Source organism: Heterodontus francisci, chromosome 11 (assembly GCF_036365525.1).
Source record: "Heterodontus francisci isolate sHetFra1 chromosome 11, sHetFra1.hap1, whole genome shotgun sequence".
Lineage (NCBI taxonomy): Eukaryota > Metazoa > Chordata > Chondrichthyes > Heterodontiformes > Heterodontidae > Heterodontus > Heterodontus francisci.
The window spans coordinates 84692052-84719069 of record NC_090381.1 but is presented as its reverse complement, the minus strand read 5'-3'; the positions used below and the strand labels follow the sequence as shown (position 1 = coordinate 84719069).

General features: G+C 43.9%; 2 protein-coding genes across 3 annotated transcripts in view; one reads left to right on the top strand and one right to left on the bottom strand.

Moving 5' to 3' along the window:
• The window catches only part of iqcg (IQ motif containing G), a 48399-nt gene extending 32752 nt beyond the window's left edge, over positions 1 to 15647 (bottom strand). For both annotated transcript variants that reach the window (XM_068042366.1, XM_068042367.1), the window contains exon 1: positions 15558 to 15647. In XM_068042366.1, the coding sequence (XP_067898467.1) occupies positions 15558 to 15640 (83 nt within the window). In that variant the 5' untranslated portion in view covers positions 15641 to 15647. The remainder of the gene's footprint in view (positions 1 to 15557) is intronic.
• Positions 15648 to 15999: 352 nt separating this feature from the next.
• rpl35a (ribosomal protein L35a) lies at positions 16000 to 25665 on the top strand. The gene is made up of 5 exons (XM_068041500.1): positions 16000 to 16066; positions 16265 to 16301; positions 17310 to 17462; positions 24492 to 24636; positions 25601 to 25665. The coding sequence occupies exons 2-5, from the start codon at positions 16291 to 16293 to the stop codon at positions 25622 to 25624; spliced, it is 333 nt and encodes a 110-aa protein (XP_067897601.1). The 5' UTR covers positions 16000 to 16066; positions 16265 to 16290; the 3' UTR covers positions 25625 to 25665.
• The last annotated feature ends 1353 nt before the right edge of the window (positions 25666 to 27018 follow it).

Sequence of the window (27018 nt, the reverse complement as noted above, 5' to 3'; positions counted from 1 at the left end):
GGCTTGGACTAATGCCTTGCAGTTTTACTGTGGATGAAGGAGACTCGAGATTGTATCAACAGGGCACAGTGACTCCTATTAACAAAATTCTATCTGAAGTTATGTTCACGTCTCCTTATGCAGTGCCGTGATGGATTCGCATTTGTTACTACAGAAAGGTCAAACACACCACAGAGCAATCTCAATATAAAATTTTCTAGTGACTAATTCAAGAGCTGTGTAGGCAGAGGTCTGGGAACTTGATCCTTGGAGTAGGTATATGACCCAGTGCAATATGAAAAATACCAGGGTATTTCGGCTTATCAAAAAACTGATGCTATACTTCAGCTGAAAGATAGTCACTGAGATAAGCTTCTGCACGTGAATTTATTAAAGCTTACTGAACAGTAATTAAGTTGAATCAATTTGAAAAAATTGAGCTTATCAAGGTAAGGAATATAACTGCTAGGAAATTTTCTGTGATTCTGTTGTTTCTATGAAATGGAACAATTTTTGATCTTCGGTACCCTTTCTAACATCAAACACTGGCAGGGAGCAGAAATAAGTAGCATAAAGCAGAATGGGATTGGAACAGATCAAAGCAGCAAAAAGGAGACCAGGAGCGGAGTGGAGCACTATAAAGGAGGCCGGGTGCAGAGCTGGCTGTGATCTGAGAGTCTGAACCGAACAAGAGGAAAACAAAATCGCAGAGACATCGCAGGATAAGGAATCACATGGGGTGAGTATACTGATAAGCTTTGAATTTAATCTAAATGAATCAACTATGTCACGAAAACATACTGGGTCGAATGATGATTTTTTTAATCCGCTGGCTAGAAAACTGAATATTACTGGTGGAGACGACCACTCAAACCTTGCAAGCTTTGAACTCTGTCTGCTGACTGTGAGCACCTAGGCATATTGCCTGCTGCAGACTGTAATATTCAATGGTTTGATTGATCTGTGTTTGATTGTGTTAGTCTGTTCAATCAATGTTCACTGTGCTTAATCACTTAAGCCTGCCAGGGGAGCTATTGAGACAGTTTACAGAACTTTCCAGAAAGAAGAGACAGCAATCTCCCTCAAAGGAATTCAGCTGCAATGCTTTCTGCCACAGAACCACTGAATCAGCATCCACCCCTTCAAACCAGAAGCTGGAGAACCACCGAATCAGAGTCTACGTCTTCACACCGAAAACCCCAGGACCATTGAATTCAGCCTGAAGCCAGCTGAATCACCAACCTTCACAGACAGTATACTCCTTTTATTTCTCTGGTCTCCAATTCGACCAAACTATCCTACCCCACTCTGTAACCTATTTGTGTGTGTGTGTGCCTGTGTGTGTGAGAGAGAGAGAGAGAAAGTAGGAGTGTATTTTATTCTTTTTACTTAGATCGATTTAAGTACAATAAAGTTAACCTCTTTCTTTGTTAAACTCGAGAAAACCTGTCCAATTGGCTCTTTTTATAATCATAGTGCATAAACAATTAAACACTCACTGAATTGGCAAGTATATCCACTTAAAAAAAGAAATAAATCTGTTGGGGTCAAACAAGGAGAGAGAAAAGAAGGGAGCCATTCGACCACTCCTCACCTGATCATAACTATAAAGTAAGACTTGATCAATTAATTAGTATATAAACTAAAACCAATTTAATAATTTATCATATAATTACAAACAGTGCTCAATTAATTAATCAGATATGAGCGTAAAGTTAAAATTAAATAACATGGGATAGTAACACTAAAGATCTTTACATTTTTCAGTGCATTAAAATCTGAGGCATATAGATAATCATAGTTAAGTAAAAACATTTAAGTTAACCTCCCTATAAAATAAAGTGAACACAAGGGAAGCAGCTGACTGGTGAGTAGCTGGTGAGTTTATTTATTTAAGTATTAAGTTTAATAGTCTAAGAAATAGAGGCATGGCAGGGCATCTCAGTCACATGGAGTGCACATCCTGTTCCAGGTGGGAACTCCACGACGCTTCTCATGTGCTAGATAACCACATGCACAGAAAGTGCCGTCAGCTGGAGCAGCTTGAGTTCCGGGTTTCGGAGCTTGAGCAGCAGTTAGTGTGACTGCGGTGCATTCGAAAGGCTGAGAGTTTCACGAATAGCACGTTTACAGATATGGTCACCCCTCAGCTTAGGGCGTGCAAGCAGAGAGGGAATGGGTGACCACCAGAGTCAAGGAGGACCAGGCAGGTAGTGCAGGAGACACCTGAGTACATCTCGCTTTCCGACCTGCATTCAGTTCTGAATACTGGTGAGGGTTTCTCTGGGGAGTGCAGCCTGAGCCAAATCCATGGCACCACAGCTGTCTCAGCTGTACAGAGGAGCAGGAGAAATATTGAGAAAGCAGTAGTGACAGGGGATTCCATCGTTAGGGGAACAGACAGGCGTTTCTACAGATGCAGACATAAATCCAGGATGATATGTTGCCTCCCTGGTGCCATGGTCAAGCATGTCACTGAGCGACTGCAGAGCACTCTGAGAAGGGTGGGTGAACGGCCACAGGTTGTGGTCCATATCAGTATCAATGACATAGGTAGAAAGAGGGGTGAGATCCTGCAGGCAGATTTTAGGGAGCCAGGAAAGAAAACAACAAGCAGGACATCAAAGGTAGTAACCTCCGGATTACTCCTGCTGCCATACGCTAGTGAGTATGGAAATAGGAGGATAGAGCAGAAGAATGCGTGGCTGGAGAGATGGTGCAGGAGGGAGGGCTTTAGATTCCTGGGGCATTGGGACTGCTTCTTGGGGAGATTGGACCTGTGCAGGCCAGATGGATTGCACATGAACAGAGCAGGACCGATGTCTTTGCAGGGCGATTTGCTCGTGCTACTGGGGAGGATTTAAACTTGGCAGGGGGTATGGGATCCAGGGTGTAATATTACACAGGAGAAACAAGGTGGGGTTAAAGTAAGAGAGAATGTAATAAGGTCTAAATTAGGTTAACAGTGCATTTTTGTGAGCAGTTTGAGGGCTGGATGTTGTTCCCCTCCCGATATCGGGCTCCGTGGCAGGGGGGCTGGAAGATCGGAGCGGCAGCAGTCTGCCTTGGAACCCAATGCCAGGATTGCCGGGTCGGATCTTCGTGGTGGGCCCTCCGCTACTCTGTAATGGGGCCTGACTTTACATAGTTACATTAGCTGTTTGCATTAATTAAAATCTGATCCGCAGCAATCATACCTGCAGTTCTGGATCTTCAGCGAAATGGGCGGCACTCCCGCGCCTTCACTTTCTCGTCCAGGGAAAGCTGGTGCCACAGAGGCAGGGAAGGGGGAAACTCTGCATTGGTAGTGTAGTTGTGGAAGGAGGGGTGAACGGGGCAAATATGTATTTTTAGTCCAGTCAGGGGGGCTACTCTGCAGTTTCTACGCAGGGCTGACAGCCCTTTAAAAAGGGCACCTGCGCATACAGTTGACGCCATTCACGGCATTACTGAGGCTGCTCCCACCACGTGATTGGGGGGGGGGGGGGGGTGTGGATGTCGGCAGCCCTGCGTATGATAATGAGCCGTCGGGCTCAAGATCGTGGTGATGTGGCGGTGCGCGGCCCATGCGTGCCGTCTGCCATTTTTTACGCCTGCTGCCACTGTAAGTGTGGTAAATAAAGTTTGGGGAGCTGCAGGTGCAGATAGTCATGTGGGAATATGATGTTGTGGCGATAATTGACCTAGCTTGAAAAAGGGCAGGACTGGGTACTAAATATTCCTGGATACAAGGTGCTCAGGAAAGATAGGGAAGGGAAAAAGCAGGAGGGTGGGCAATACTGATTAAGGAGAACATAACAGTGCTGGAGAGGGAGGATGTCCTAGAGGGGTCAAGGTCTGAATCTATTTGGTTAGAGCTAAGAAACAATCGAGGTACCTTTATATTGCTGGTATATTCTATTGTCTAGCTACTAGTGGGAAAAATATAGAGGAACAAATTTGCAAGGAAATTACAGAGAGATGCAAGAATTATAGAGTAGTTATAACGTGGGACTTAACCCTAATATTATGATGAATTATCCTAACTGGGATAGTAATAGTGTAAAGGGTAGAGAGGAGGAAGAGTTTATGAAGTGTGTTGAGGAGAATTTTCTACATCAGTATGCTTCTGGCCTGACAAGGAAGGAGACATTGCTAAAACTGGTTCTGGGGAATGAGTTTGATCAAGTGTCAGTCGGGAAACATTTAGGGGACAGTGATCATAGTATCATAAGGTTTAGGTTGGCTATGGAAAAGTCCAATGAGCAATGGAGTAAAAATAATTAATTGGGGGAAAGCCAACTTTAATGGGGTGAGAACAGATCTGACCCAGGTGAATTGGAATCATAGATAGGGAGGCAAAACTGTAGCTGAACAATGGGCAGCCTTTAAAGAAGAGATAGTTTGGGTACGGTGGAGGTATATTCCACAAGGGGGAAAGGTAGAACAAACAAGGCCAAAGCTCCCTGGATAATGAAAGAGATAGAGAGTGAGATGAAACATAAAAAGGATGCATATAGCAGGTGTCAGGTTGATAATACAAGTCAGAACCAGGCTGAATATAGAAAGTGCAGAGGGGAAGTGAAAAAAGAAATAAGAGAAACAAAGAGAGAGTATAAGAGTAAAATAAAAGCAAAATACTGCAGATGCTGGAAATCTGAAATACAAACAAGAAATGCTGGAAATACTCAGCAGGTCTGGCAGCATCTGTGGAGAGAGAGAAGCAGAGTTAACATTTTAGGTCAGTGACCCTTCATCAGAACTGACAAATATTAGAAATGTAAAAGGTTTTAAGCAAGTAAAGAGGGCGGTGGGGCAAGAGATAACAAAAGAGGTGTTGATAGGACAAGGTCACAGAGAATAACTGATCAGAAGGTCATGGAACAAAGGCAATCGGCATGTTAATGGTGTGCTGAAAGACAAAGCGTTAGTACAGAGAGGGTGTCAATTGACTGTAAAGCACAAACATCAAAAAAAAAATTTAAAAACAGAAACAGTGGGTAGGCACAGTAGAAACAAACTAACCAAACTAAAAAATCTAAAATAAAATAACCAAATAAAAAAGAAAAAAGAAAAAAATATCATGCTCTGAAATTATTGAATTCAATGTTCAGTCCGGCGTGCCTAATGAGATGCTGTTCCTCGAGCTTGCGTTGATGTTCACTGGAACACTACAGCAAGCCCAGGACAGAGGTGTGAGCATGAGAGCAGGGGGGGGGGGGGGGGGGGGGGGGGGGTGGAGAGAGTGTTGAAATGGCCAGCAACCGGAAGCTCGGGGTCATGCTTACGGACTAAGCGGACGTCTTCCGCAAAGCAGTCACCCAATCAGCGTTTGGTCTCCCCAATGTAGAGGAGACCACATTGTGAGCAGCGAATACAGTATACTACATTGAAAGAAGTACAAGTAAATCGCTGTTTCACCTGAAAGGAATGTTTGGGGCCTTGGATAGTGAGGAGAGAGGAAGTAAATGGGCAGGTATTACACCTCGTGCGATTGCAGGGGAAGGTGCCATGGGAAGGGGACAAGGTGGTGGGGGTAATGGTGGAGTGGACGAGGGTGTCGCGGAGGGAATGATCCCTTCAGAATGTTGACAGGGCAAGGGAGGGGAAGATGCGTTTGGTAGTGGCATCACGCTGGATGTGGCGGAAGTGGCGGAGGATGATCCTTTGGTTCTGGAGGCTGGTGGGGTGGAAAGTGAGGACAAGGGGAACCCTGTCGCGGTTCTAGAAGGGAGGGGAAGAGGTGAGGGTAGAGGTGCGAGAAATGGGCCGGACACGGTTGAGGGTCATATAAGAGAGTATAAGAGACTAGCAGCTAACAAAAAAGGAAATCCAAAAGTCTTCTATAAGCATATAAATAGGAAAAGGAGGGGTGAGGCTGATTGGGGATAAAAAAGGGGATTTACACATGGATGCAAAGGGTACAACTCAGGTACTAAATGAGTACTTTGCATCTGTCTTTACCAAGGAAGAAGATGCTGCCCAAGTCATAGTGAAAGAGGAGGTAATTGGGACACTGGATGGGCTAAAAATTGATAAACAGGAGGTACTAGATAGGCTGGCTGTGCTTAAAGTTAATAGGTCACCAGGATCAGATAAGATACATCCGAGGATACCAAGCAAAGTAAGGGTGGAAAAGACGGAAGCACTGGTCATAATCTTCCAATTCTCCTTAAATACAGGCTGGTGCCAGAGGACTGGAGAATTGCAAAAGTTACAGCCATGTTCATAAAATGGTGTAAGGATAAACCCAGCAACTACAGGCCAGTCAATTTAATCTCAGTGGTGGGAAAGCTTGTAGAAACAATGGGCTGAATTTTACCAGCCCCTCAATGCTGTAGATCGTGGCACGGGGGTCGGTAAAATTCTGCGGGGAGAGGCCCGCCTCAACCCGCGACGTTGAGAAGGGCCAGCCACAAATTACCAGCGGCGAAGGGACCTCAGTCAGTCCCCCTGCCACACCCCAATTATAATATGGTAAATGGTACTTACCTCTGCAGATTATGCAGCCCACCGCCTCTCCATGGACACCTCCGGATTTTTGGCTGAACGGGCAGCTGTCACGTGCAGTCCCGTTCACGATTTGAAAAGCTGGCGGGTCCTCAGAGGCAGAAGGTTTCGTGGCAGAGGGTAAGTTCCTTTTCAGGGGTTTCACTCTGCATTCTTGGAGGAGGGATATTCAGAGGTCTCACTCTGCATACTGGAAGTGAGGATGGAGGGGGGATATTCAGGGGTCTCACTCTGATACTGAAAGGCAGAAGGGAGGGGTCTGGGATTACTGAATGGAAATCTCTGCAGGCGTGAAGGGAGGTGTAAACAGTGTATGCTCTGCATTTATTCATGTTTGTGAAGGAGCAATGGTACTCTAGTCACCTGTGTGTGGGGAGCGTGCCAGAAAGAGTAGGAACATTAAGGTTCTATGGATGGTGGGAGAAATTGATTCAGCTGGTAAGATCTTGATGTGATCATGCTGTGCCACTCATTGTTGGCCAAGATGGGCAATGCCATGGCACACCACATAGTTGATCCATGAAAGCAGTTGATGTACCCGTCAATACCAATCCCTGCCCTGTTAGGAACCTTCGAATACATGAGGGTTCAACTTTATCACATGGAAATCGGTATGGCTCATCCGACATTGCATGAACCTCTGCTTCTGAAGATCCAATTGTGCCAGAGGCAAAATCAACAGGCAAGTGTGATCCAGCAATAACCTGCTGAGTGATACCCAGTTTGGGTTCCGACAGGGCCACTCAGCACCTGACCTCATTACAGCCTTGGTTCAAACATGGACAAAAGAGCTGAACTCAAGAGGTGAGGTGAGAGTGACTGCCCTTGACATCAAGGCAGCATTTGACCGAGTATGGCATCGAGGAGCCCGAGCAAAACTGGAGTCAATGGGAATCAGGGGGAAAACTCTCTGCTGGTTAGAGTCATACCTAGCGTAAAGAAAGATGACTGTGGTTGTTGGAGGTTAATCATCTGAGCTCCAGGACATCACTGCAGGAGTTCCTCAGGGTAGTGTCCTAGGCCCAACCATCTTCAGCTGCTTCATCAATGACCTTCCTTCAATCATAAGGTCAGAATTGGGGATGTTCGCTGATGATTGCACAATGTTCAGCACCATTCGTGACTCCTCAGATACTGAAGCAGTCCGTGCAGAAATGCAGCAAGACTTGGACAATATCCAGGCTTGGGCTGATAAGTGGCAAGTAACATCTGCACCATACAAGTGCCAGGCAATGACCATCTCCAACAAGGGAGAATCTAACCATCTCCCATTGATATTCAATGGCATTACCATCACTGAATCCCGCACTATCAACATCCTAGGGGCTACCATTGACCAGAAACTGAACTGGAGTAGCCATATAAATACCGTGGCTACAAGAGCAGGTCAGAGGCTAGGAATCCTATGGCGAGTAACTCATCTCCTGATTCCCCAAAGCCTGTCCACCATCTACAAGACACAAGTCAGGAGTGTGATGGAATACTCTCCACTTGCCTGGATGGGTGCAGCTCCAACAACACTCAAGACGTTCGACACCATCCAGGACAAAGCAGCCCACTTGATTGGCACACCATCCACAAACATTCACTCCCTCCACCACCGACGCACAGTGGCAGCAGTGTGTACCATCTACAAGATGCACTGAGCAAGGCACCAAGGCTCCATAGACAGCACCTTCCAAACCCACGACCTCTATCACCTCGAAGGACAAGAGCAGCAGATGCATGGGAACATCACCACCTGCAAGTTCCCGTCCAAGTCACACACCATCCTGACTTGGGACTATATCGCCGTTCTTTCACTGTCGCTGGGTCAAAATCCTGGAACTCCCTTCCTAATAGCACTATAGGTGTACCTACCTCCAATGGACTGCAGCGGTTCAAGAAGGCAGCTCACCACCACCTTCTCAAGGGCAATTAGGGATGGGAAATAAATGCTGGCATAGCCAGTGACGCCAATTTCCCATGAATGAATGAAAAAAGGGTACAGGCCCATGGTCGTGAGCAGCAGCCCCAAGGGGAGCTCGCCATTACGATTGCCGTGCATCTACAGGCCTCATATGACATGCCACTGGATGTCAGAGCACCAGTGTCAGAGGCGATTGTGCATGTAGAGAGGGTGGTGACATGTCTCTGTGCCCTGCTCAAAGATGACCTGCAGCCCATGGACTTCGGTGGACATCCTATGCCTTGACGCCTATGCAGCTTTTCAGGGGCCCACCGGAGATATTTGTAGGGTTACACAGTCAGCAGTGCACTGCTGCATCAGGGGGGTCACCGATGCCCTGCATCGGAGGGCCAGGAAGGATGTCTGCTTCAAGACGGACTCTCAAAGCCAGGCCCAGAGGGCCATCAGTTTCGGCACCACTGTTAAAGAACCAAAGGTTGTAATGTTCATAGACTGCACTCATGTGGCCATCAGGCCTCCCACCAGGCTACCAACTGCAGACATCATCCATTAAAATAATCCTCTCAATTTAGGTGAAGCTGGTATGTGATCACCGCAGAAGCTTCATGCATATCTGTGATTGCTTCACAGGCAGCTATCATGACACCTGGGACCTGCACCAGTTCCAGCTGCCACCGTTGCTCACTGAACTGGTTCAGATGGAGGGGTGGCTTCGTGGAGATAAGGGCTATCCCTTGCAGACATGGCTCCTGACACCAGTGAGAGACCCCACCACTGCTGAAGAGGAGAGATACAATGCCAGCCACTGAGCTACAAGAGCCACCATTGAGCAGGAGATCGGCATGCTGAAAGAGCGCTTCCAATGCCTGGATGGATAGGGTGATGCCTTGTACAATGGGCCGAAAAGGCCAGCTCCTTTCTTTGATGTTCTGCACAACTATGCACCCAATAGGGGCCTGGCATGATGAGGAGAGACGTCAACAGTATTCCTCCTCAGATTATGAGGACGCGGAGGACCTACAACATGAAAGATGCATTGGAGGGCAGACAGCACCCAGGCTCTGCACGCAGGGCTAGCAGTGAGCTACGGATGTACGGAAATGGCTTATCAGACAAAGGCTGTCTGCTCCATAGGAACCGACATGAGCACTGCAAGCCACACATCACCCTCGCTAATGAGCCCCCATGTGTAATATCACTAAATGTGGGCACCCTGCTGAGTGCAGCGCAGAATTGTTAAGGGAAAATCATGTTGAACTAACTTCCTTGAGTTTTTTGATGAGGTATCAGAGAGGGTTGATGAGGGTAATGCGATTGATGGACCTGTCTCTAGATACAGAAATCAACAAGCACATGGGAAAGGCTTCCACTGCTATGTCCAGACTGGCCAAGAGAGTGTGGGAAAATGGCGCACTGACACGGAACACAAAGGTCCGAGTGTATCAAGCCTGTGTCCTCAGTACCTTGCTCTATGGCAGCAAGGCCTGGACAACGTATGTCAGCCAAGAGCGACGTCTCAATTCATTCCATCTTCGCTGCCTCCGGAGAATACTTGGCATCAGGTGGCAGGACCGTATCTCCAACACAGAAGTCCTCGAGACGGCCAAGATCCCCAGCTTATACACACTACTGAGTCAGCGGCGCTTGAGATGGCTTGGTCATGTGAGCCGCATGGAAGATGGCAGGATCCCCAAAGACACATTGTACAGCGAGCTCGCCACTGGTATCAGATCCACCGGCCGTCCATGTCTCCGCTTTAAAGACGTCTGCAAACGCGACATTAAGTCCTGTGACATTGATCACAAGTCGTGGGAGTCAGTTGCCAGCGATCGCCAGAGCTGGCGGGCAGCCATATAGGTGGGGCTAAAGTGTGGCAAGTCGAAGAGACTTAGCAGTTGGCAGGAAAAAAGACAGAAGCGCAAGGGGAGAGCCAACTGTGTAACAGCCCCGACAATCAATTTTTTCTGCAGCACCTGTGGAAGAGCCTGTCACTCCAGAATTGGCCTTTATAGCCACTCCAGGCGCTGCTCCACAAACCACTGACCACCTCCAGGCGCTTACCCATTGTCTCCCGAAACAAGGAGGCCAAAGAAGACATGGACTTCCAAAAGCATTTGTGAACGTGCCACATAACATGCTTGTCAGCAAAATTAAAGCCCATGGAATAAAAGGGACAGTGGCAGCATGGATACGAAGTTGGTTAAGTGACAGGAAACAGACAGTAGTGGTAGGAGGGAGATGGTGGTGTTGTGGTAATATTGCTGAACTAGTAATCGAGAGGTCCAGGCTAAGGTCCTGGGGACAAGGGTTCAAATCCAACCACAGCAGCTGGTGAAATTTAAAATCAATTAATTAATAAAATCAATGATTTCATAAAAAATCTGGACTTGAAAGCTAGTATAAGTAATGGTGCCATGAAACTATCATCGATTGTCGTAAAAACCCATCCATACCAGAAATAGGCAGTAACCCAGGGCTAAAAATAGTGAGAAATTTAAGGCTTTTGATATCAGTTGAGAAAAAGTATTGGAGAAACTTGAGGGACTAAAATATGACAAGTCCCCGGGACCAGATGGCCTACATCCTAGGGTTCTGAAAGAGATACCTGCAGAGATAGTGGATGCTCTGGCTATGATTTTCCAGAATTCCTTAGTTTCAGGAATGGTCCTGTCAGATTGGAAGTTAGCAAATGTTACGCTGCTTTTCAAGAAAGGAGGTAGAGAGAAAACAGGGAACTACAGGCCAGTTAGCCTAACATCTGTCATTGGGAAGATGCTGGAAACTATTATTAAAGAAGTCTTAACATTACATTTGGAAAGGCATAGCATGATTAGAACAAGTCAGCGTGGTTTACTAAAGGGAGATCCTATTTGACAAATTTATTAGAGTTTTTTGAGGATGTAACTAGTAGGGTAGATAAAGGGGAACCAGTAGATGTAGTATATCTGGATTTTCAAAAGGCATTCGATAAGGTGCCACATAAAACATTAATTGGCAATTTACAGTCTATGTTAATGACTCGGATGAAGAGACAGAGAGTAATGTATCTAAGTGAATGATACAAAGCTCAGTGGAAAGGTAAGCTGCGCAGAGGATGTAGAGGGGTTGCAAAGAGATATAGTCAGGTTAACTGAGTGAGCAACAAGATGGCAAATAGAGTATAATGTAGAGAGGTGTGAATTTGGTCACTTTGGTCGTAAAAATAGAAAAGCAGAATATTTTTTAAAAGGTGTGAAGCTGGTAAGTGATGATGTTCAGAGAGACTTGGGAGTACTCGTACAAGGAATGCACAAAGTTAACATGCAGACTATTAGGAAGGCAAATGGCATGTTGACCTTTCTTGCAAGGGGATTGGAGTACAGGAATAAATATGTCTTACTAAAATTGTACAGGGCTTTGGTGAGACTGCACCTGGAATATTTTGTGCAGTTTTGGTCTCCACATTTCAGAAAGGATATACCTGCACTGGAGGCGGTGCGGCAAAGATTTACTAAATTGGTCCCTGGGATGAGGGGGTTGTCCTATGATGAGAGGCTGAGTAAATTGGGCCTATATTCTCTGGAGTTTAGAAGAATGAGAGGCGATTTAATTGAGCCATACAAGATTCTGAAAGGGCTTGATAGGGTAGAAACTGAGAGATTGTTCCCACTGGTCAGGGAACCTAGAACACAGGGACACAGTCACAGGATAAGGGGTCAATCATTCAGGACCGACATGAGGAGAAATTACTTCTCTCAAAGGGTTGTGAATCTTTGGAATTCTCTACCCCAGAGGGTTGTGGATGCTCCATCATTAAATACATTTAAGGCTAGGATCGATAGATTTTTGGTCTCGCAGGGAATCAATGGATATGGGGAGCAGGCAGGAAAGTGGAATTGAAGCCCAAGAACAGCCATGATTGTATTGAATGACGGAGCAGGCACGATGGGGCATATGGTCTACTTCTGCTACTATTTCTTGTGTTCTTATGGTGTACAAAATCATGAGGGGTCTGGACAGTGTAGACAGGGAGAAACTATTCCCATTGGTGGATGGGTTGAGAACCAGAAGATTTAAGGTGATTGGCAAAAGAAGCAACGGCGACATGAGGAAAATCTTTTTTACGCAGTGAACGGTTAGGATCCGGAATGCACTACCTGACAAGTGTGATGGAAGCAGATTCAATTGTGGGTTTCAAAAGAGAATTGGATAATTATCTTAAGAGAAATAACTGCAGGGCCACAGAGGAAAGGTGGGGGAGTGGGACTAGGACAGTTGTTCTTGCAGAGAGCCAGCATGGACATGACAGGCCAAATGGCTGCCTTCTTTGCTGTAATCTATGATGCTATGACTGCCAAGGTAAGAATAGCACAGCCCAATACAGAGTAAAGCTTCTTCTTAAACCCAGTGTCTACAAACACCAACCTCAGGACAGCGTCCCAGAAAGTTGACAACTCAAAAAAAAGTAGAACTGAAAAAAACAATATTTACTAAGACCACTGTTTCAAAGCAACAGAATAGATACATCCCTCTTTATTAGATTGGCTTTCATGAATTTCACTAATGCTTTGAGATCACATTCTATAATTCTGTCATATTGCGCATGAAAAATAGTTACAATGGGAGTCGTGTGTAAGATGAACTTGTCAGGACTTAAAATTCACATATATCCAATATTCTTATCATTTGTTTTAAGGGGATGGGTTAGGGTAGTGTAGGTGTGGGGAACTGGTGTATTGCAATTCAATATTCAAGTCGAAAATATGTTAATGAATAGATGATTCTAAGCTTGGAAGTTAAAAGCCTGTCAATTATCGGTATATGGGAAGGATTCCACAGTTTTGAGGTATTGGGCTAGATTTTGCAGTCAATGACAAAACAACGGCATTCGCTGCTGACCTCAAAGAAAGCTGCCCACGGAGATCTAGCAATCTCTGTAGCGTGTACTTCCCTTTTCCAGGCAGTTTAAATCTGGTGTGAAGTCAAGGGATCTCCAGGCATCTGGCAACAGTGAGGTTAGCAGCCAATCACATTGAAGTATTTCACAGACAGCAAAACAGGAAGTTAAAAGCACTTTATCTTTCATTTTAATTTAAATTTTCAGATGGCCAAATAAATGATTATGATTACATTTAGAAGCTAAAATATCAATATAAACAAACTTTTTTAAAAATTCTGATTTAAAAATCCACATTTTTAAAATAATTAAGGCATTTGACATTTCACAAATATAAAATGAACTTTTCAGTGTCAGTGAGGATATTTATCAGTAATTATGAAGTTTGTATGTTAAAAATCCAGTAACGCTTCATTCAGCAAGTTGTACTTTCTTCAAGGATCTTTACAGCGACACCAACATATATGAATGTGGAAGTTTTTTGCCAATTCACTGATTACTTAGGGATTGCACTCTGGAGGACCTCAACAGCACATCCTTTGGAGGAGCTTAGAATCACTGACAGCAACTTCTAGATTTCTGCATTAGTCTACGCATGTGGGGAACCCAAAGTTGCTATCAGCTTCAATGGAGTAAGGACGGTGAATGCTGACTGTTTCATCATCATTACCATTGCAAAGTCCAGGCTATTGTCTTGCCTAAGTTGTTCCAAACCTAACTGTATTCTACTGCACATTTTCCAGGGAGCCACCTACCTCCCTGAGACAAGTCTCAATGTTGTCCTCATTGTGGTATATTTGAAATTATCAGAGAGACAGTAACCAATCCCCACAATCAGTCAAATTAACAGGAATCTGTAAAGCGGCCCAGTTGGTGTCTGTTACACTAACATGCAAAGCAGTCCCATGAGTTTTAAACCATCGGTGTCTACATCATCATGATTTGCTCTGCATAAAATTGTGTTGACTGGGGAATTTTTATAAATTCTTTTAGTTGCTATCCAGAGACTTTAACTTAGTATTTCATACTAAAGTACCTGCAGTACCTCATCAAAATGACCATTATTCATTTGGAAATATAGGATTGTACACATCCTTTCAAATCTGGAGGTAGTCTCAAAGAGAGTAGGGTGGGTCATATCTAATCAATCTAATTGAATTTGAAGAGGTCACTTGCATGGTGGATAGGGAAATGTCTACAGATATTGTCTATATGGACTTCCATAAGGCATCTGGCAAGGTTCCATACAAAAGATTAACATCAAAAATAAAAGCACACAGAATTGGAGGTAATCTTTTGACATGATTCGGTAATTGGTTGGGAGGTAGGAGGGAGAGAGTGTAGATAAAAGGTTCAGTCTCCGATTGGCAGGATGTGACAAATGGTTTTCCCCAGGGATCTATATTGGAGCCTCAGCTTTTCATTATATATATATTAATAACTTGGATGAAGGGATTTAAAAAAATCCAAGTTTGCAGCCACTACATTAGCTGGCGTAAATTGTGTGGATGGGAGCAGGAAGTTATAAAGGGACATAGGCAGACGAAATGAGCAGCAAACCTATGGCAAATAAATTTCATTGTGGGAAAGTGTGAGGTCACCAACTTTGCATCTGCAAAAGAAAAATCAATTTTTTTTAATGGTCCGGAAAGAATGGCCTTAGGGTACAATGTAAAATCTCCAGAATTATACCAGGGCTTAATGGGTTAAATTGTGAGTTTAATCAATTGATAAAGGAATTCAATGGAGTAGATGCAGAGGAACTATTCCTTCTTGTGGGGAATCCATAATCTTAAATTAGAGCCAGACCATTTAGGAATGGAAATTTGGAACACTCTCCCTGAAAGGACAGTGGATGTTGGGTCAATTGAAATTTTTGACTTTGATCAATAGATTTTTGTTGGGTAATGGTATCAAGGGATATGGAACAAAGCCATGTAATTGAAGTTGAGGTACAGTTCAGCCATTATCTAATCGAATGGCAGAACAGGTTCGAGGGGCTGGTTCACCCACTCCCGCATCAGAGCTGAGCTTAATTCTTTACAAACGCACAATTTCAAGCCAGAGTCACTGGACTAGAAAATGCAGCAGAGATAGTGGCTGATATTCATCCCACACCAAACCCACGCAGTGAGGTTCACTTAAGTGCTTCTTCGATTGCTGCTATGGCTGAAATCCCAGCACTGGCCAAGAATTATACCAGGGGCCCTGAAGATGTGCTTGGCTGAGATTCTCACTGAACACTGCATTTCCCCATTGATAGATTGTAGATATCCGCATATAAACTCTAAAAGACCAACTCACCCTTCTGTGCCATTATTTATGGTTGATGCAGAAGTGTTGGGGAAGTTACAAAGAGCCTCCCTGTGCGCTCTGGTCCCAGACATTATTGACAAGTTGTCATGGAAACACTTGGGGCTTCCAGTGCATGCTGCGCTGTCTTTGGAGCTGCCCTGTAGCACACTCAGACAAATTCATCGTGACCAAGCAAATATATATTGGACATCAATTTTACATATTTTAAATAAACGCCCTTTAAAAATTACTTTCTACTAAGCTGCTTTTCTTTTGAAGAAATTGGTTCCAAAACTGAATCTTTCGTCTGCCCAAATTTTGATTTGATTTTTTTTTTAAATGATCAATTGAATCGTTTTAAAATTAAATCTGTTGATATTGCTGTATTGTTATGGTTTAGTTTAGTTTGGTTTGGTGTGTGTAAATCTGCCACTGTCTCTGGTCTTCCGCCGGTGCCGGCTAATTTCCCGGCCTGCTTTGCTGCGGTCTCTTCCTCCATCTTGGAATCAGGGTGGATGGTGAGTTTTGAGTGCTGTTTATTTCATCTGCTCTTTGACGGTTATTATTGGTATAGTAGCGGCTTAGGATAGCTTGGCCCTGTGCATAGGAGTATGCGCTTTGGTTATTTGTTATCGAGAAGGGTGTGTGGCGGCGGATGTTTGTGATGCTGACCGGATTGTACTCGGTAGTGTTTGATGGTTCCTCTTTTCTTGCAGATCCAGCTGCCCCGCGCGTTCTCACAATGCCTGGAAGGTAAGAGCTGCCCGGCGGCGCTACTTATACACTCACTCAGCTTTGGGGCTGCTTGTTAAAATATGTGAGCTGTGCGGGCATCTGCCTCAGATGCATCTGAGAGGGGGAGGGGAGTTGGAAGCAGTAGGCGTACAAGGCACCGTAAGGCCCTCCTGGAAACGTGTTCATTTTTCATATATTGTTTGTCAGTTACGCTCAGTGTAGCTCGTCATTTAGGCAGATACCTCTCTTAAAGTGACGGAAAAGTCCAATAGGCCTGTCCAATTTTGGTATATTTACCCACCCTCTCACTGCACCCCTCATTTTCCCCAGAATTATCTTGATGGGTGAATTCAAATTGCACAATTCTTCGGGGAACATGTTACACCTGACTAAAAGCAAAATACTGCGGATGCTGGAAATCTGAAACAAAAACAAGAAATGCTGGATTCACTCAGCAGGTCTGGCAGCATCTGTGGAAAGAGAAGCAGAGTTAACGTTTCGGGTCAGTGACCCTTCTTCGGAAAAGGGTCACTGACCCGAAACGTTAACTCTGCTTCTCTTTCCACAGATGCTGCCAGACCTGCTGAGTGAATCCAGCATTTCTTGTTTTTGTTACACCTGACTTCTGTTCTTGCTTCCCTTTTTGATATTGTACCAAGTTGACCATTTGATTTTGGTACAAAGAAATATGCAATGAACACTTTGTTCCTGTGAAAGATTAAATGTAAGATTTTTGAGATAAATATCACTGGGAGATGGTGAAGGAGTTTCAGATCTGGCCTGTGTTTTTCAAAAGGAGGAAAACAAAACAAATAAATACTGTAGATGCACCAGGTTGGCATCAGAAAAGATAGATGAATGTTTTGGGTAGGATCATTTAATGAAATGTTAATCTTGTGAAATTTGGCACTCGGTATTCTTGACATGATCTTTTGTTGTCATACATATTGAAAAACCATCTGGCTTTTTAACTTACAAATATTTCTGCAAGACAAAGGTCTCTAATTATATCTTTTTATTATGTAGATTGTGGTGCAAAGCTGTGTTTACTGGCTATAAACGAGGCCTTCGAAACCAAAGAGAACACACTGCTCTCCTGAAGATTGAGGGTGTTTATTGTCGTGATGAAACAGAATTTTACCTGGGCAAGAGATGTGCCTATGTCTACAAAGCAAAGAAGTGAGAATGCCTAACTTTGAATTGTGTACACTATATTCCTTAGTGCAATGAGCATTACTATTTGGTCAATCATTGCTGGGAAGATGGGTCATTTTGATGTACTGTAAATACTTGTAAATTTTGTTCTCGTGCTGCGACTTCGTGATTATCTGGTACTAGCTGTTGCTCCAGTGAGTTGTCTTCACAATGGCATAAGCATGTTGGTTCTTGTAATATTTCCCATTTTGACAGCAGACCAGAATTTGTTGCCCACTTTGCACTGCATTTTTGAAATTTGATCAGGTTTAAAATGCATTCTAGCAATTGTCTTGCACTTACTCTGCATCAGTTCATTGTAGGATCTGTTACTAAGCGGGTAAGGAACCTTTTAATAGTTTTAAAAGCTACATAGTTGTTTACTTTTGAACTAATAGAATTTACAGCACGAACAGGGCATTTGGCGCAATTGGTCTAGACCAGTTTTTTATAATGCATACAAGCCTTCTCCCACCCAATGCCATCTAACTTCTTTATTCATTCCGGGATGTGGGCATCGCTGGCTAAGCCAGCATTTATTGCCCATCCCTAATTGCCCTTGAGAAGGTGGTGGTGAGCTGCCTTCTTGAACTGCTGCAGTCCATTTGGGGTAGGTACACCCACAGTGCTGTTAGGAAGGGAGTTCCAGGATTTTAACCCAGCGACAGTGAAGGAACGGCGATGTAGTTCCAAGTCAGGATGGTGTGTGACTTGGAGGGGAACTTGCAGGTGGTGGTGTTCCCATGCATCTGCTGCTCTTGTCCTTCGAGGTGGTAGAGGTCACGGGTTTGAAAGGTGCTGTCTAAGGAGCCTTGGGGCATTGCTGCAGTGCATCTTGTAGATGGTACACACTGCTGCCACTGTGCATTGGTGGTGGAGGGAGTGAATGGCACCCCATCTACAAACAATCAAGCGGGCTGCTTTGTCCTGGATGGTGTCGAGCTTCTTGAGTGTTGTTGGAGCTGCACCGATCCAGGCAAGTGGAGAGTATTCCATCACACTCCTGACTTGTGCCTTGTAGATGATGGACAGGCTTTGGGGAGTCAGGAGGTGAGTTACTCGCCTCAGGATTCCCAGCCTCTGACCTGCTCTTGTAGCCATGGTATTTATATGGCTATTCCAGTTCAGTTTCTGGTCAATGGTGGCCCTAGGATGTTGATCGTGGGGGATTCAGCGATGATAATGCCGTTGAATGTCAAGGGGAGATGGTTAGATTCTCTCTCGTTGGAGACGGTCATTGCCTGGCACTTGTGCGGCGCGAATGTTACTTGCCACTTATCAGCCCAAGCCTGGATATTGTCCAGGTCTTGCTGCATTTCTACATGGACTGCTTCAGTATCTGAGGAGTCACGAATGGTGCTGAACATTGTGCAATCATCAGCGAACATTCCCACTTCTGACGTTATGATTGAAGGAAGGTCATTGATGAAGCAGCTGAAGATGGTTGGGCCTAGGACACTTCCCTGAGGAACTCCTGAGCTCCAGGACATCACTGCAGATGATTGACCTCCAACAACCACAACCATCTTCCTTTTCGCTAGGTATGACTCCAGCCAGCGGAGGGGTTTCCCCCTGATTCCCATTGACTCCAGTTTTGCAAGGTCTCCTTGATGCCATACTCTTGTCAAATGCTGCCTTGATGTCAAGGGCAGTCACTCTCACCTCACCTCTTGAGTTCAGCCCTTTTGTCCATGTTTGAACCAAGGCTGTAATGAGGTCAGGAGCTGAGTGGCCCTAACGGAACCCAAACTGAGCGTCACTGAGCAGGTTATTGCTGAGCAAGTGCTGCTTGATGGCACTGTTGATGACACCTTCCATCACTTTACTGATGATTGAGAGTAGGCTGATGGGGCGGTAATTGGCCGGGTTGGACTTGTCCTGCTTTTTGTGTACAGGACATACCTGGGCAATTTTTCACATTGCAGGGTAGTTGCCAGTGTTGTAACTGTACTGGAACAGCTTGGCTAGGGGCGCAGCAAGTTCTGGAGCACAGGTCTTCAGTACTATTGCCGGAATATTGTCAGGGCCCTTTGCTTTTGCAGTGTCCAGTGCCTTCAGTCGTTTCTTGATATCACGCGGAGTGAATCGAATTGGCTGAAGTCTGGCGTCTGTGATGCTGGGGACTTCAGGAGGAGGCCGAGATGGATCATCAACTCGGCACTTCTGGCTGAAGATTGTTGCAAATGCTTCAGCCTTATCTTTCGCACTGATGTGTTGGGCTCCCCCATCATTGAGGATGGGGATATTTGTAGAGCCACTTCCTCCAGTTAGTTGTTTAATTGTCCACCGCCATTCACTGCTGGATGTGGCAGGACTGCAGAGCTTAGATCTGATCCGTTGGTTATGGGATCGCTTAGCTCTGTCTATTGCACGCTGCTTACGCAGCTGTTTTGTAGCTTCACCAGGTTGACACCTCATTTTGAGGTATGCCTGGAGCTGCTCCCAGCAAGTCCTCTTGCACTCTTCATGGAACCAGGGTTGGTCTCCTGACTTGACGGTAATGGTAGAGTGGGGGATATGCCGGGCCATGAGGTTACATTTTGTGGTTGAGTACAATTCTGCTGCTGCTGATGGCCCACAGTGCCATCTATCCCATTTAGCACGGTGATAGTGCCACACAACACGTTGGACGGTATCCTCAATGTGAAGGCGGGACTTCATCTCCACAAGGACTATGCGGTGGTCACTCTTACCAATACTGTTATGGACAGAAGCATCTGCGGCAGGCAGATTGGTGAGGACGAGGTCCAGTATGTTTTTCCCTCGTGTTGGTTCCCTCACCACCTGCCACAGAGCCAGTCTAGCAGCTCTGTCCTTTAGGACTCAGCCAGCTGGGTCAGTAGTGATGTTACCGAGCCACTCTTGGTGATGAACAGTGAAGTCCCCCACCCAGAGTACATTTTGTGCCCTTGCCACCCTCAGTGTTTCCTCCAAGTGGTTTTCAACATGGAGGAGTACTGAGTCATCAGCTGAGGGAGGGTGGTAGGTGGCAATCAGTAGGAGGTTACCTTGCCCATGTTTGACCTGATGCCATGAGACTTCATGGGGTCTGGAGTCAATGTTGAGGACTCCCAGGGCAACTCCCTCCCTACTGTATACCACTGTGCCACCACCTCTGGTGGGTCTGTTCTGCCGGTGGGACAGGACATACCCGGGGATGGTGATGGCAGTGTCTGGGACATTGTCTGTAAGGTATGATTCCGTGAGTATGACGATGTCAGGCTGTTGCTTGACTGGTCTGTGGGACAGCTCTCCCAACTTTGGCACAAGCCCCCAGATGTTAGTAAGGAGGACTTTACAGGGTCGACAGGGCTGGGTTTGCCGTTGTCATTTCTGGTGCCTAGGTCGATGCTGGGTGGTCCGTCCGGTTTCATTCCTTTTTATTGACTTCGTAGCGGTTAGGTACAACTGAGTGGCTTGCTAGGCCATTTCAGAGGGCATGTAAGAGTCAACCACATTGCTGTGGGTCTGGAGTCACATGTAGGCCAGACCAGGTAAGGACAGCAGATTTCCTTCCCTAAAGGACATTAGTGAACCAAATGGGTTTTTTACAACAATCGACAATGGTTTCATGGCCATCATTAGACTAGCTTTTAATTCCAGATTTATTAATTAAATTTAAATTCCACCTTCTGCTGTGGTGGGATTCGAACCCATGTCCCCAGAGAAATACCCTGGGTCTCTGGGTTACTAGTCCAATGATAATACCACTACGCCACTGCCTACCCTAAAACTGCAATCAATTGTTGAACTCACTAATCCTTTACTTGTTTATCAATGGCAAAACTGCACTGTTTGAGTATGGTTGACAATGTGGGTCTTGATGCTTGGGTTCTATATTTCAAGTTCAATTTTATATCTGAATAATGTTTTTTACTTAAGAGCGAAATGCAGCTAAAATTTCACTTGCCTTGCAGCTGATTTGCTTGGTGTAATGCTGTTCTCCCTGGAGAAACAGTTGTTTAATATTATCCCAGATTGCCTTAGTTCATAATGACAGATTTTTGGGGTAGGTACATAAGCAATAAGATCATAAGAAATAGGAGCTGCAGTCGGCTGTTCAGCCCCTCAAGCCTCCTCTGCCATTCAGTAAGATTGTAGCTAATCTGATGGTGGCCTTAAATCCACTTTCCTACTTGCTCCCCATAACCCTTGACTGTTTTGTCAACCAAAAATCTAACTCGGCCTTGAATATATTGAATGACCTTGCCTCCACGGCTTGTGGCAGAAGAGATTCCAAACACTAATGACACAGTTTACAGCAGCTATACATTCCTTCAAGGCACAAAAACCAAAAAGAAAAATCAGTCAACCATGGCTAACAAAGGAAGTTAAGGGTTGTATAAGATTAAAAGAAAAGGCCTGTAAAGTTGCCAAAAATAGTAGTAAACTGGAGGAATTTGACAAACAGCAAAGGAGGACCAAGAAACTGATTTTTAAAAAAAGAAGAGAATATGAATGTAAACTAGCAAAAACATAAGAACGGACTGTAAAAGCATCTATAGGTACGTAAAAAGGAAACATTTGGCTAAGTCTAATGTGGGTCCATTACAGGCAGCATCAGGAGAGTTCATAATGGGGAATGGAGAAATGGTAGAGTAGCTCAATGATTACTTTGTGTCTGTCTTCACTGAGGAAGATGCAAGAAATCGCCCAGAATTAGAGATCCAAGGGATTAGGGGGAATGAGGAATTGAAGGAAATTAATATTAGTAAGAAGGTTGTATTGGAAAAATTAATGGGGCTGAAGGTTGATAAGTCCCTAGGACCTGATATTCTACATCCCAGAGTGATGAAAGAGGTAGCTATGGAGATAGCGGATGCATCAGTGATCATTTTCCAAAATTCTATAGATTCTGCAACGGTTCCTGCAGACTGGAAGGTAGCAAATATCACTCCACTCTTTAAGAAGGGAGGGAGAGAGAAAACCAGGAACTACAGACCTGTTAGCCTTATATCAGGAGTAGGGAAAATCCTAGAATCTATTCTAAAGGATGTGATAAATGGACAGTCGGATAATAATCTGTTTGGGCATAGTCAGCATGGATTTATGAATGGGAAATCATGTTTGACGAACTGGTTGGAGTTTTTTGAGGATGTCACTTACAGAATTGATAAAAGAAAGTCGGACATAGTATGCTTGGATTTTCAGAAGGCTTTTGATCAAGTCCCCCACAGGAGGTTGGTAGGCAAAATTAAAGCCCATGGGATAGGAGGTAATATATTGGCATGGATTAAGGATTGGTTAACAGGCAGAAAGTAGAGAGTAAGAATAAACGGGTCATTCTCGTGTTGACAGGTTGTGACCAGTGGGGTACCACAAGAATCAGTACTTGGGGCCCCAGCTGTTCACAATATATATCAATGATTTGGGTGTGGGGACCAAATGTAATATTTCCAAGTTCAGTATTGCTGAAAATGGCGACATGTTGTCGAAGCTTTTTATCTTGCACTCATCAGGACAGTTGCAAGAATAACCAATATAAGGGAAGGGCTATTCTTGCGATTGTCCTGATGAGTGCAAGACGAAAAGCTTCGACAGCAATACTCAAGTTCTGTACTACTAAACGACTATTTCCAAGTTCGCGGTTGTCACAAAATTAGGTGGGAATGTGTGTTGTGAGGAAGATGCAAAGTGGCTTCAAGGGGATTGGACAGACTTAGTGAGTGGGCAAGAACATTGCAAATGGAATATACTGTGGAAAAATGTGAGGTTATCCACTTTGGTAGGAGGAGTAGATGTGCAGAGTATTTCTTAAATGGTAAGAGATTAGAAAGTGCAGATGTACAAAGGGATTTGGGTGTCCTTGTCAGTAAGTCACTGAAAACTAACGTGCAGGTGCAAGCAATGAGGAAGGCGAACGGTATGTTCGCCTTTATCGCAAGAGGATCTAAGTACGGGAGTAGTGACGTCTTGCTTCAATTGTATAGAACCTTGGTTAGACCGCACCAGGAGTACTGTGTGCAGTTTTAGTCCCTTTACCTTAGGAAGGATATTATTGCCATAGAGGGAGTGCAACAAAGCTTTCACCAGACTTGTTCCCGGAATGGCAGGACTGCCCTATGAAGAGAGATTGGAGAAATTGGGCCTGTATTCTCTCAAGTTTCAAACAATGAGAGATCTCATTGAAACATACAAAATACTTAAAGGGGTAGACAGGGTAGATGCAGCTACGATGTTTCCCCTAGTTGGGGAGTCTGGAACCAGTGGACACGATTTCAAAATAAGGGGGGAAGTTCCTTAGGACAAAGATGAGGAGAAATTTCTTTACTCAGAGGGTTGTGAATCTTTGGAATCCTCTACCCCAGAGGACTGTGGAAGCTCAGTCATTGAGTATGTTTAAAGCAGAGATTGGCAGATTTCTGAGTACCAATGACATAAAGGGATATGGCAATAGTGTGGGAAAAAAGGCATTGAAGTGGATAATCAGCCGTGATCGTATTGAATGGCGCAGCAGGCTCGATGGGCTGAATTGCCTCCTCCTCCTCCTATGTTTCTGTGACTGAGAAGAAATTCCTCCTCATCTTAAATGGGAGACCCCTTAATTTGAAATTGCCCCCTAGTTCTGGATTCCCATAAGGGGAAAACGTCCTCTTGGAATCTTTATATGTCTCAATAAGATCACTTTTCAATCTTCGTAATTTACTCCAATGAGTGTTGCCCCAACCTGTTCAACTATACCTCACAAGACAAACCCCTCATCCCAGGAATCAGCTTAGTGAACCTTTTCTGAACTGTTTTCAATGCAGGTATGTCCCTCCTTAAATAAGGTGACCAAAACTGTGGACAGTACTCTAGTTGCGGTCTCACCAATCCCCTGTACAGTTGTAGCAAGACTTCCCTACTTTTATATTCTATCCCCTTGCAATGCTTCTGAATTTATTTTTCTATCACAATGATTTTCTGTAAATTTGTTTCCAAAATTGTTTAAAAGCTGTTATTAGAAACTCAGTAAACTGACCAACATTACTGACTTTGTAGTTTGTGTTTAACTTTCTTTTCTTCCTTTTACAGCAACACTGTTACTCCTGGTGGTAAACCAAACAAGACTCGTGTCATTTGGGGAAAAGTGACCCGTGCTCATGGAAACAGTGGCATGGTGCGTGCCAAGTTCAGCAGTAACCTTCCTGCTAAGGCAATTGGGCACAGGATTCGTGTGGTGAGTGCAGGAATAAACATTTTTCGGATGATTTTATATTTGGTCTTCTGGTACTGAACTCTTGAAATTTATAAGTTTATGGGCTCTGTTTTATATAACAATGGCCTAACTTCTGCTTTAACCAAGCAGAATTTAGGTGGTTGTAGCTTAATTGTTCAGCAGCTTGATTGTTATATATGATGGAATCTCTGGCTTAAAGTATATTATGCTGTTTTGAAGTCCTGATTAAAGTAACTTGTAAGTTATAACAATTACTAGTATGTAGTATTAGGATTTACTAATAGCACATCATATAATTGAAATGATATGTTACCTCATATTTTCCACAGTGTTGAACTCTATAATCAGGGGTATCGTTCTTTCAGCAACAGACTATGAAAATAATGCATAGGAATAATATTTGTTGAGGCTGACCGTTTTGCCGACGTGTGTTCAGGTTTTAGACATATTAGTGTTCAGACAAATTTCCTAAATGAGGAGAGGAACTGCTTTATATTCATTGTTGTGCTCTCCAGATACTAGAAAGCCACTTCTGGTCCAGCTAAGTTTGGTATAGTCTTAACCACAACCAGCTGCATTCAGCTTGCTTAGTTTTCTTCAAAAATGTTATTTACTAGCAGTATCTACTGGATTCAGCTTGTACTGTAGTAAGCAGTTGAGGCAGTCATTGATAAAAGAGCCCTGGCTTGGGGAGCTTGCCTGTTCTAATCAACCAGTCTATTCTGCATTGCACAAGAAATTTCAAAACATTAAAATCCAGTATTTTCTTAATTTTTATTGTACTGTATATATTGAAATAAATTGGCTAGTGATGGTACTAAAAGTAGTAGCTGGGCAAGTGTGTTTTTCTCCATGTAAGCACTACTTAAATTTGTTGTGACTTATTTGATGGAAGTATTAAGCTGCTAGTAAAAGGTTCATTTTATATATTTGTCTTGAGATTATGATTATTTTTCTTTTCCAGATGCTGTACCCATCAAGGATTTAAAGCACAGCTGTACATAAGTTGACAATAAATAGTAAAATGATCTAAGTTGTTTTTGTGTTTCTCTTTGTGTGTGCGCATGTGCATATTTTCGTACAGTACGTTGGGTGGTTGCAACAAATTTTAAAGTGTCAAGCGTAAGAATTTGCATGACTCACGTTACAAATGTGTATGTTGTGTTAATGTTAATGCTTAAAATCAAACAGTTCTGTCTTGTATAAGGAAGCCTTCAATAGATGCAGTTAGGCTTTTACTACTAACAAATTAAGAAGTCAAAAGTATACTTTGATCCATTTAACTTGTAATTAATGTGTACAACTTGCATTTTAGAAAGTTTTCTATGGCAACAGCTGGTCACACATATTCTCTCATTCTTAAAGAAATGTAATTTATATTTTGATTGGAAAATGAAGAAAGACAATACAAGCATAATGGTACAGATTTAAAGAGAGTGCAAGAAAAGAGATACCTGGGGCTGTTTGGCACTAATCTTTGAAGGTGGCAGAACAAGTTAATTAAGCACGTAAGATACTGGGCTTTATAAATAGAGGCATAGTGGACAACATCCAAGAAGTTATGCTAAACCTATATAAAACACTGGTTCAGCACCAGCTAGAGTACGATGTTCATTGCTGGGCACCACACTTCGGTAAGGATGTGAAGACCATGGAGAGGATACAGAAAAGGTTTACTAAAATGGTTCCAGGGATGAAGCATTACAGTTATAAAAGCAGAGTGGAGAAGGCTTGTTCTCCTTAGAGCAGAGAAAACTAAGAGGAGATTTAATAGAAATGTTTAACGTCATGAAAAGTTTAGATAGAGTAATTAAGGAGAAACAGTTTCCAGCAGTTGAAGTGTTGATAATCATAGGGTACTGATTTAAGGTGGTTGGCAAAAAAAACAGGGACTTGGTGAGAATAAACTTTTACATAAGTGGTCAGGATTTGAAATGCACTGCCTGATGTTGTGGATATAGATTCAATAGTAGATTCAACAGGGAGTTGGATAAATACTTAAGGAGAAAAGTTGCAGGGATAGGGTAAAAGGGTGGGGACTAACTGGATTGCTGTGCGAAAGACCCGGCAGAGATTTGACAAGCCAAATGGGCCTCCTTGTGTGCTGTACTATTCTGTGATCTTGTGTCTCATGTGAGATGCAGTTTGGGAGGGAAGGAAATTCATGGTGGGTTCTTCTGAGTTGCAGCCAGAAATTTACATGCCTTACTATTAACCTTTGACCTCCAGAAATTTGCAAACAGCTATAATTACCTGCGTTTGCCTATTTATACCACTTTATGTAGGAATTACTTGAATAGTCTCTTTTTAAAGAGAGAGGATGGGTTAGCCGTCTCCCCAGACTACCTATGAGCAATGACATGACTGATCTGCTAGTGTTGG

What these genes read in the sequence shown, in the direction of transcription:
- rpl35a (XM_068041500.1), top strand. An exon ending in TATGTCTACAAAGCAAAGAA is followed by an intron (nt 17,463 to 24,491) that starts GTGAGAATGCCT and finishes TTCCTTTTACAG; the next exon opens with CAACACTGTTACTCCTGGTG. An exon ending in TTGGGCACAGGATTCGTGTG is followed by an intron (nt 24,637 to 25,600) that starts GTGAGTGCAGGA and finishes TTTCTTTTCCAG; the next exon opens with ATGCTGTACCCATCAAGGAT.